This window comes from Octodon degus, unplaced genomic scaffold, assembly GCF_000260255.1.
Source record: "Octodon degus isolate 3935 unplaced genomic scaffold, OctDeg1.0 scaffold00035, whole genome shotgun sequence".
NCBI classification, from domain to species: Eukaryota; Metazoa; Chordata; class Mammalia; order Rodentia; family Octodontidae; genus Octodon; species Octodon degus.
This window is the reverse complement of record NW_004524611.1, coordinates 16,474,844-16,485,630: the sequence shown is the minus strand read 5'-3', so window position 1 is coordinate 16,485,630 and position 10,787 is coordinate 16,474,844. Positions and strand designations below refer to the sequence as shown.

Below are 10,787 nucleotides of genomic sequence, written 5' to 3'. Positions count from 1 at the left end.
AAAAAAAATAAATAAAAATAAATTGGGAAAAAAATGCTGCCTTAAAACTTAACCACTAAATCTTTATTTCTCTTAAATTCCATTTCCCTTGAATTCTAACCATTCTACATCTCCCCAACAAATGCTCAGTTCCAGCCATGGTTGTATATTCAGCTGTTCTCTCATTTTTACAAGCCCCCAGTAGTATACTTCATAGCTGGGATCCTGCATACTCTGAGCACCTTGCTTTCCAGCCTCTCCCCTGTTCCGAATCATATCAGTCTCATGAAATCCAATCCACATTCTGCCCCACTGGTATAATGTTCTAGTTTCTTTCAGCCCTATTTCTCCTCTTGTTCTCTTAGGTCTAGCGGGGGAGTAGAATACTCAGTACTCACAGGGCACAGTGTCACGCAGATACTCCCACCACTGCCGGAGCGTGGAGTCCCCCATCATGTGGACAATGCGGCCGGCCAGGCAGCCCAGGATGCTGTCGGCTGTGGGGAAGGAACGGCTGGAGCAGGCCAGAGAGTGCCACACATTTCTGTGGTAGAAGCCAGAAGGCTTCGGGTTTGGGATCCCAGGGTAGCACGGTTGTTCAGGAGACAGAACTGCAACAGAGCAACACTGGGTGCAGAGGAGGCTGTTTCAGTCCTGAAATGAATGCTGCCCATTCTTCAAGCCCCAGTGCTACTTACCCAGGTTCCTGTTGCTTTCCTTGGATACGTGGACTGGGCCAATACCCTGAGGGAGGACCTTGTCTGTCAGATTCCTAAAGAGAAGCCAATTGGTAAAACTGGAAGTGTGTGAGCAGGACTCTCAGACTGAGGCCAAGCAGGGGTTCTTGGAAGAAAGGAAGTTCTCAAACTCAAAGCCTTCTTTTCTAATATCAAGAATCTTGAAGACAGGGCTTGGGAGGGAGAGAGGGGTTGGGAAGCTACTGTTTGAGCATTTATTATTATTATTATTATTATTATTATTATTATTGTCTCACGCAATCATGAGTGCAGAAGGCAGAATTGTTTAAAAACATATCCAGAAAACCAAGTGTGGTGGCAACACACCTTTAATACCAGCACTCAGGAGGCTGAGGCAGGAGAATTGCTGAGAGTTTAAGGTCAGCCTGGGCTACATGGCGAGTTCAAGTCCAGCCTAAACTGCAAAGCAAGGATTTAGGTTTGAGGTAAGTAGGATTAAATCAACAGAACAAAAAATAATTCTCACTGAAAAGACAATTTGTGAGCGGCATAAGCACCTGCCTGGCAAGTGCAAAGTCCTGAGTTCAATTCCCAGAATGAGGAGGAGGACGATGATGACAACAACAACAGCAGGTCTGGGCAAAGTCCTTGGTACAGTCCGGTCTGAGGCATTTCCTCCCAGGTCTACAAGGCCTCACACCTTCAAAGCATTATAAAGTATAGAAAAGTAAAACACAGCTGGGCATGGTGGTGCACACATGTAATCCCAGCACTTGGGAGGCTGAAGCAGGAAGGTATTTGTAAGCTTGAGGCCAGCCTAAACTCCATAGTGAGATCCTGTCTCAAAACAACAAAAACAATAAGAACTACCATACACACAATACAAAAAAGATGCTGGAGCCTTTTGTAAGAAGTCTTAGCTCTCCTCGGTCTCACCAAGTCTGCTCCAGTTGAGTTTCCTACCTCCTCTGCCTAATTCCAGACTTTTGTACCTAAATGTCTGCTCAGCATATCTGTACAACGTCTGTACATGATCACCTAGACCCCCAGTCTCTGCCCCCACCTGCCTCACCTATAGTTTGTCCCGTTTCAGCTGATGGCAACTTTACTCTTTTTTTTTTTTTTTTTTTTTTTTGGTGGAACCGGGGATTGAACTCAGGTCCTTGTGCTTGCCAGGGAAGCGCTTATTCTACTGAGCCATCTCCCTGGCCCCTCAACTTTACTCTTTCAGGAAGACAAATGGGAACATCTGTAAGTTCTAAATCTGTCTCTCTTTCCCTCTCTCTGGCTCCTTCCTTCCTCTCTCTCTCCTTCCTTCTTTCTCGCTGGCACATTCCACATTTTGTCTCTCAGGTAATTCAGTGGTCTCTGCCTTTAGAATCCATCCAGGAATGGGCCGCGTTATATATACCTTGACCACTGCAACTTGAGTCCAAGGCATCTCATCTCTCGCCTCCTCACCGAGGACCCTCATCCTCTCAGTCTCCCTGAGGCTTCCATAACCTGCCCATCAGGCTCATTCCTAATTTTCCCTCCATTATTTTTGGTCTCAGTACTGGGAATTGAACCCAGGGCCTTTGCAATGAGTTACAGCTTCAGCCCTTTAAAATTATTTCTAAGGGCCAAGATAGTTCAGTGGCACAAGTTGCTGCAAGTTCCTGAGTTCAATTCCCGGTACCAAAAAAAAAAAGTTTTTAAAAATTTTGAGACAGTCTCACAAGTCACTGGTTTGCTCAGGTTGAGTTGGAACTTGCAATCCTCCTGCCTCAGCCTCTCAGTGGTGGGGTGCACCTTCATACCCAGAGTTGGAGTCATTCTCTCCCTCTCCATTTATAAATATGCTCATTTATATAAAGTTATATATATACATATATATGTATATATAATAGTGTAATATAATATAATACCCCAGGGCATTTGCACTAAACTACATGCCTAGCTCATTAAAAAAATTTCATATAGTGTCTCATTGTTGTCCTGGTTGGGCTCAAACTTACAATCCTCCTGCCTGAGCCTCTCAGAGTGCTTGGATGATCGACATGTACCAGCACCCTGGGCTCCTTCTTTATATTTTTAAGTTTTCTGTGTCACACATCTCTTGATATTCTGTGTAACTCACCTACTGTTATGTTTATTGTTTATCATCCCTTCTCTTTATAGGGCAGCTTAACAGATTGACAGGGAGGAGCCTGTCCACCCAGAGCCTCCAAGCCACACAGGCTTGGACAGGGGGTACGCTGAGGTGAGCAGTGCGGACAGAGGACTAGAGAAGGACTCCTGATGGTCGAGCAGGCTCCCCTCCCTACCTACTTGGCCACAGAAATCTTTTTTTTTTTTTTCAATACTAGGGATTGAACTCAGGACCTTGTGCTCGCCAGGCAGGCACTTATGCTGCTGAGCTATCTCCCCAGCCCCATGGCCTTGGAAATCTTCACAATTGGATTACAGTTCATGTAAAGACAACAGTTACCTCTGGGATGTCAAATTCCTATCTGATGCATGTTCACCATACTTGAGGTTATCTGTTTGTTGCTGTTAGCTGCTGCAGAACTGGGCCGCTTCCCACCTTCTCCCAGCCTCAGGGTCTCCAGCAGCATGGCCAGGCCAGAGTGAGACAGCAGAATAAGAAGGCGTTCAAGGGTTACAGGCTAAGACCATAAATGCTAACAAAGTCCACTGTGCACCTTCTATTTTAAGTACTTTATATCCACTGGACTCATTTATTCCCCAGAGTAACTACAACATGGGCATTGTTATCATCCCCTTCAAAAACAAAAAACCTTGAGGTACAGAAAGGTTAAATTCCTTAAACCTGAGTAATCAAAGATGATCTAAATGGCAACTGACAGTACCACAAGGGCAAGGCTTCAAACTCAAGTAACCCTGGCCCAGAGGCACATGGCTCTACCTCCACATGACACGCCTTCTGCCTCCTGTATTGAGCCATGGGTTTGTTTCCTGCTGACCAGAGTCACACATTACACTGAATGTATAGAAAAGCTGTGCACCACCATGAATACTTGAAGAAGGCAGGGATGCTACTGTGTATCGCAAGCACTTAGGATGGGACTGGTGTCTTGGTCACTTTCTCATCACGGGGACACAATGCCCAATACCCACAATACAAAGCAGAGGTTTATCTTGTGATTTCAGTCATCTGGCAGCTGAGTCCAAGGCAGAGAGGGGTGGCAGAGGGGCACAGCAGAGGACAAGGTGCTCAGCCCGTGGCAGCCAGAAAGCAGAGAGAGAAAGAGAAGGGAGAATGTAGATGAGAACACACCATTCCAGGCCACACCCCAGCGAACCGCCACCAGCTCCATCTGCTAACAGCCCAGGCAGGGACTGCACTCACTGGATGAGTCCATGGATGGGTACAGCACCCCGATCACCTTCCAAGTACACAAGACTTCTGGGTCTATTTCAGATCAAGCCAGAACACCTGACACAGGTACTCAGAAAGGGTTTAATAGATATAAAGAGATGAGCTGGAGGGATAGCTCAGTGGCATAAGTACTGGCCTGGAAAATGCAATGTCCTGACTTCAATCCCTGGTACTCCTCACCCCCTCAAAAAAAATAGCGAGGTGTGATGGTATACACCTGAAATTCCAGCATTCGGGGGTCTGAGACAGGAGGATTCCCATGAGTTCAAGGCCAGCCTGGGCTACAAAGTAATTTCAAGGCCATCCTGGGCTACATAATGCAACCCTGTCTTATAAAAGATTAATAATAATAATAATAATAATAATAATAACAATAATAATAATAAAATCACAGAGACCAAGAGTGAAGGCTTGGGTTAGGAATCTCTGATGATACCAGGTTTCTTTCTTTCTCTTTCCAGCAAAGTGAGTCTTCCTTATTTAAGAGTCTGAGAGTAAAGAATGACCAAGGTAATGACCTCATCGTTTCTCTTGCTTACAAGCTTCTCCCACTCAACCATTGTCACAGCATAAAAGCATGTCTATGCATTGTAGAGTTATGCTGCACAAATGGCAGGATTTCTAATTCTAGGACACAAGGGGAAAGTGGAATAGTATCTTCTGGGCCTGTTCAGTGCTGCTGAGATCACCACACTTTGAATGATAATCTTCGCTGGGTTCTGAGCCCTCCCGGCCCTCCTGTGTAATAGAGATAACTCTGGTTCATAAACAGCTTTTTTGGCGTGTCTTTGTGACATATGGGACCCTCTAATTTGTAAGACTCCACCTGCTGGAATTTAAAGGAAAAGCTACTGGGCATGGTGGAGCATATCTATAATTCCAGCACTCTAGGAGGTTGAGGCAGGAGGACTGCAAGTTCTGGCCCAGCCTGAGCAATTTAGCAAACTAGGAGGACTCTATCTCAAAATAAGATTTTTTTTTTTAAAGGCTGGGGTTGTAGTTCAGTGTGAAGGTCTTGGATTCAATCTCTGGTACTGCAATTAAAACAACAACAACAACAACAAAAAAAACCCAAGTAACAGTTCTGTTGGTTGTGGGTTTCTTACCATGCCAACAGGGCATCTTCATGTGGTGCGGTCACATTCCAGTAATGTCCAGCTGAATGTCCTACTAATGAATCACAGGGCAGGGTTAGGGGCTGGGTACAGAACCAGAGTTCACCAGAATCTTCATCCTTGTAGTAACAGATAGCTTCTTCCTCCCCAAACAACAAGGGGTTTACATTGCAGGCCACATGTTCTTCATATCCTGTGGGTCCCCGGAAATAGCCTATGAAATCGACTGTGGCCCCTTCTTCTCTCCAGACTCTCTGCAGAACCCCAACTGCCTCGCTGGAGTGGATCAGCCGCACTTGTACCTCGGCCCTGCCAGCCCAAAGCAAGGGGAAGGACAAGAGGTATGTGCCATTCTCCAGATCCTGGACAACCCCCGGGACCCCTGCACTCAGATAAGGACCCACTAGCTGTGCCCGAAACAGATCTCCGCCATGGGTCTTGCGTTGGCCCCGGTGGTCCCTGGCCACAAGGACAGCCTCCAGGTAGCCTCCCAGGGTGTAGCTGGCCTGGGAAGGACCCCTCAGGTGGTAGGTGGAAGTCAGGGGACTGGTGGAGGCCAAAATGCCTCCTCTATGTTCCGGAGTCAGAGGCCAGTGCAGAAGATGAGTCAGATTGGCAAGTGTCCTGGAGAGAAAGATGGAAGATTTGTGCGCAGGACGGGGCCCTGGGGGCCGAGGGATGGTGCTGTCAGGCCAAGAAACACTGAAGTACAAGACCTGTAGGTAGAGAAAGAGGAACCTGTCAGTGGTGTGCGTTGCTCCATTTTCCTTCTGGGATAGAGATTTCAGAACACCAAGCTTAGTTGCCCTTTGCCTGGTGGCCATGCTGAGCCTGCCTTATGCTGCCTCTGGCCCAGAGTCTGGAGTCTCAGGAAGCACCCTACATAGTTGCAGATCCCATTCCACGTTTAGCCCACAGAACGAACTTGAGGCCCTCACTGTTTTTTTTTTTTTTTTTTTTTTTTTTTTGCCTCACCACCTGCACACATCCTTGCTACTGCCAGAGGGCAGTCTAGGCTTGGCGCCACTCCCCCAACCCCTCGCTTGCCCAGGCCTCTCTCTCTAAACTCTAAAACCAGAGGAAATCCCCTTCCTCTCCCAATTGCCCCCCCCCCACCTCATCCTAGACTTAGAAGGAGGAGTTTGGGTACACACCAAGAGCTGGAAGCCCTCCAGGGGCAGTCAGTGGAATTAGGCACCTGGAGAGTCCCAGGTTTGCCTGCACATAGGAGAGTTGCAAGAAAAGACTACCTGAAGGGAAAGAAAGCTGCCTAAAAGCACAGATTAAAGGCAGAGTCTGTGTGGAGTGGACTCTGACTCTAGCTCTCTCCAGCTCCCAGAAGATCTTCAAGCTTCAAGAGAGCAAAAGCTTACATCAGCCTCGCTTTCTGGGAAATGTATCTACATGGCTCCAAGTCAAAAAACAAATGCTTAGCAGTTTGTCCCCGGGGAAAAGAGTCCAGTTTTAGGGTGTGTGTACTTATCCATCTTCCTGTCTGACCCTTTCCCTGACTGCACCCAAATATCAAGGATCTTGACCTCCCCCTGTCCAGCTTTTCTTCATAGAACCAACATTGGATAACCTCGTCCTGATTATTAGATACTTCCAGGTGACATCCAGGCCAGGCAAAGGGAATACCTAGGTGTTTCTCTGTATGATTCCCAGACAAAGTCAAGAAAAGCAGGAAGAAATATTTGATAAGCATAAAGGAAGGAAGATCTGGCACAAAGAAGACGAGTTATGCGGTGTTTCCTTCACTCTGGCCGTGGAAATCCATCTCAGTTGCACTTAGTTAAGGCTCTGGAGGCTGGAATTATCGAATTATCTGTATCACCTCCTACAAGTTGTTGATATAGTTTGTGAATGAGCTTTTTTTTTTTTTTTGGTACAAGGAATCAAACTCAGGGCCTCATACTTGCCTGGCAAGTGCCAACCCTGGAACCCCAGGTGAGCTGTGCCAGCTACTGAAACTGGGCATGGTGGTACATGCTTGTAATCCCAGCACTGGGGAGGCTGAGACAGGAGGATCACTACAAGTCTGAGCTGCATGACACACTGTATCCCAAATAAATAAATAATTTTTTAAGTGGGCAAAGGGCTTCAACAGACATATTTTAAACAAGATATACTAGTAGCCAAGAACCACATGAAATGATATTCAACACCCATTATTAGAAACACATAGACAGCTGAGCATGGTGGTGTCCAGCTGTAACCCCAGTACCAAGAGGCTGAGGCAGGAGGATCACTATGAGTTTGAGGCAGAAGCAGAAGCGTTGTGACAGCACATGATTTCCATAGTATGGGTCCTATAGTGAGTTCAAGGCCAGCTTGAACTACATAGTGAGACCTTGTCTCAAAAAACAAAACAAAAAGAAAAATGGAACTCAAACCACAAAGTAATACCTTATAGTCATTAGAAGGATGGCATTATTTACAAAAACAACAGAAAATAAGATTAGAGCAACTGTACACCATTGATAGGAATTTAAAATAATACAGCCATAGTGGAAAACACTGTGGCCATTCCTTAAAAAGTTAAAAATAGAATTACCATTGATAATTCTACTCGGCATACAGACCCCCAAAATGGAACGCAGGGTTGCAAAAAGATATGTGGACCTCCTTGCCCACAGCATTAATCATGATAGCTAAACTGTAGAAGCCAGCCAAGTATCCATCCACAGGTCAATGGATAAGTAAAATGTGGTTATGTCCATAGAACTGACTCTTATTCTGCCCAAAAATGGAAGAAAATTTGGACACATGCTCCAATATGGATCTGATACTAGGTGAAATAAACCAGTCCCCCCAAATAAATACTGAATGACCTCTCACTTACATGAGGTCAGTATAGTATTCAAAATCAGAGATACAAAGCAGAATGTTGGTTGAAAGGGCCCGAGCAGAGGAGGGGATGGGTGATTGCTGTCCACAGCTACATTTGAGTTTTGTAAGCTGAAAAGAGTTATGGAGACAGAAGTTGGGGATGACTTGGCAAAATTATAAACATGTCTAATGTCAGTGAAATGTACACTTAAACTGGGTTAGATGATCAATTTTATGTTACTTGTGTTTCACTACAATAAGTATAAAGGAGGAAAAAAGAAAGAAAAGATTCTAAGACTCACCAGAATGGGTCACAGCAACAGCTTTAGCTTATCTAAACATTGAAGAGTTTGACCTAACACCCAGAAAAGGATTCTATGAATGCAATTCAGGTTGAGGCCAGTTGTAATTTAATTTTATATGGTGATTTGTCATTTGTTAACACACAGGCTTCTACTTTTGAGTTTGCTCTGTTGTCCTATTTATCCCTGCTAGAGCTCCTTTCTGAGAAATGAGCCCCCTTCTGAGAAATGACAACTTTCCTTGAACAGAATCAAGGAGAAAAGGAATTTTCTACATATGTGCCTAGGTAGGGACACCAGGTATCCTTAGAGACAAAGAATTGGTGGCGGGGGCTTTGTCAGTTTTAAAACTGGAAGTGAGCCATTTGTACTAGAGCAGGAACAGAACAACCTGGAGAAAGCGAGAGCATGGGCAGCTTAGGCTTCTGTCTTTTCTAGCAAACTCTTTCGGCCTAGTGCTTAGATCTCTCTTAGCCAAAGCCCCTACCTGATACGATCTGCTCAGGCTGCTCACTCGCTCCTCCCTCCCTCCCTTCCCTTTTCTGTACTGGGGATTGACCACAGAGCCTTTCCATGGAGTGACAGCCTTAATCCTTTTTTATTTTTTATTTATTTTTTTATTTTTTTGTGTGTGTGTGTGTGTGTGTGTGTGTGTGGCCAGCTCAGCCCACTAGGGGGCGGGGCTGGCTGGCATGTGGTGCTGGGGGATTGAACCGTGGTCCCTGTGCTTTGCTAAACTTGTTCTAAGTAGGTGCTTTAGACCACTGAGCCATCTCACCAGCCCCTGAGTTGGCTTCTTGACAATGCTCCTTCTTTCTGGAGTGAGGTAGAATCTCAGTCTTGTTTTAATTTACATTTCTCAAATGGCCAGCACTGTTGAGCCTTTTTCATATATTCATTGGCCACTTATAGCTCGTCATCTGAGAAGTGTCTATTCATTTCAAATTCCCATTTTTTTAATTGGGTCTTTAAATTGGGGGGTAATTACTTAGTTCTTTGTATAGCTTAGATATTAGCCTCAGCTTTGTCTGAGGAGTAACTGGCAAAGTTTTTTCTCCCTATTCTCTAGGTTATTTCTTCACTTGATTGGTGGTTTCCTTTGCTGCACAGAAGGTTTGTAAGTTGATGTGACTCAATTTGTTGTTAGTGGTATTATTTCTTATGCAACCAGGGTTCTCTTTACTCATTCCCTAAGAGTTTGTGCTGTCATAAGGCTTCTGCTTCTGGATTATAGGCAGGAACAAAAGAATTTCCCAGACAAAAGTAACTAGTTCTCTGAGTGGATAGAGATAAATAGGAAGAAAAATACCCAACTTGCAGCGAGTAACCCCACAATCACAATCTTGTGCCACTTGACTTGTTTGATAGATGAGTTTTTGGAAGCCTGGGGTTGTTTATTAGACATCTGGCATGTGGTCAGATCCTAGGGAAAGAATTTTTTAAATACAAGGATCAATAATAAATCACCAACATAGAATTTATGCATGAATAATTTCCTTCATGATTAAATAATTCAGAGCTATGCTCAGCAGGATAATCCAGACTTCTACTGGACAAAGAACATCCAGTCCCTGCCACACCCTGATAGAGACCCTGATAATTGATCCTCCAAGTTTCTGGGCACCCCTCCACATTTGTGTGACTCATCACATTATTTCTCCAAGACCACTGATGAGCGCTCAGCTCCCAACCTGTTGCTTCCTTGTGCTTCAATACCCACTGAATATGTTTTATATGTATGATTTGCTGTGAACATGCAAGGGAAGGTTATCAACATACCAGTGCAGTGGAGTGGAGTTAGACTACTCACTCACCCATGGATGTTACCCCAGAATGCCCCACAGATGAAAAAAAATCCAGGCCCAAAAGGATCATATCAGCCAGTATGCATATGGAGTGCATCAAATGCCACTGATTTGAAAGTCATTTGTGAAGCAAATGTTCCCTCAGATCTGAAGCTGAAAATGGCTCTAGAAAGTTTGAAATGGAAAAATACTGTTATGTAGGGAGAGGACAAATCAGCACTCAGAGGCCAGACAATCATGACCAGCTAATGGGTACGAGAAGCAGAACGGACCCATTAGCTGAGATGAGGGACTGAGATGAGCTTGTAGACTCAGGTACTAAGGAGGCTGAGGCAGGAGGGATGCTTGAGCCCAAGAGTTTGATACTATCCTGTGCAACATAGTGAGGTCCGGAATGAAAGAAAGAGAGGAAGGAAGGAAGGAAAGAAGGAAGGAAGGAGGAAAGAAAGAAAAAAGAGAGGAAGAAGGAGAAAGAGAGGAAAGGAAAAAAGAGAAAGAAAAAAGGAAGGAAGGAAAAGAGAAAAGAGAGGAAGAAGGAAAGGAGGGAGAAAAAAGTAAAGGAAGGAAGGGATAAAAAAGAAGAGCAACCTTCAGCACATGGTTATGGCTCAGTCATACAATACATGCTGGCGTGAGGGGGGAAAAAGTAGCAGAATGTTTCCTTAGTTCAGAGGTGG

General features: G+C 44.9%; 1 protein-coding gene across 3 annotated transcripts in view; it reads right to left on the bottom strand.

Annotated features, from left to right (window-relative positions):
- LOC101581257 (NXPE family member 3-like) overlaps positions 1-10,787 on the bottom strand; it is a 34,091-nt gene that overhangs the window by 3,772 nt on the left and 19,532 nt on the right. For all 3 annotated transcript variants that reach the window (XM_023714395.1, XM_023714393.1, XM_004630601.2), the window contains exons 2-5: positions 9,615-9,728; positions 5,166-5,890; positions 678-751; positions 378-590 (exon numbers count right to left, since the gene is read on the bottom strand). In XM_023714395.1, coding sequence (XP_023570163.1) covers positions 378-590; positions 678-751; positions 5,166-5,890; positions 9,615-9,710 — 1,108 coding nt within the window. In that variant the 5' untranslated portion in view covers positions 9,711-9,728. The remainder of the gene's footprint in view (positions 1-377; positions 591-677; positions 752-5,165; positions 5,891-9,614; positions 9,729-10,787) is intronic.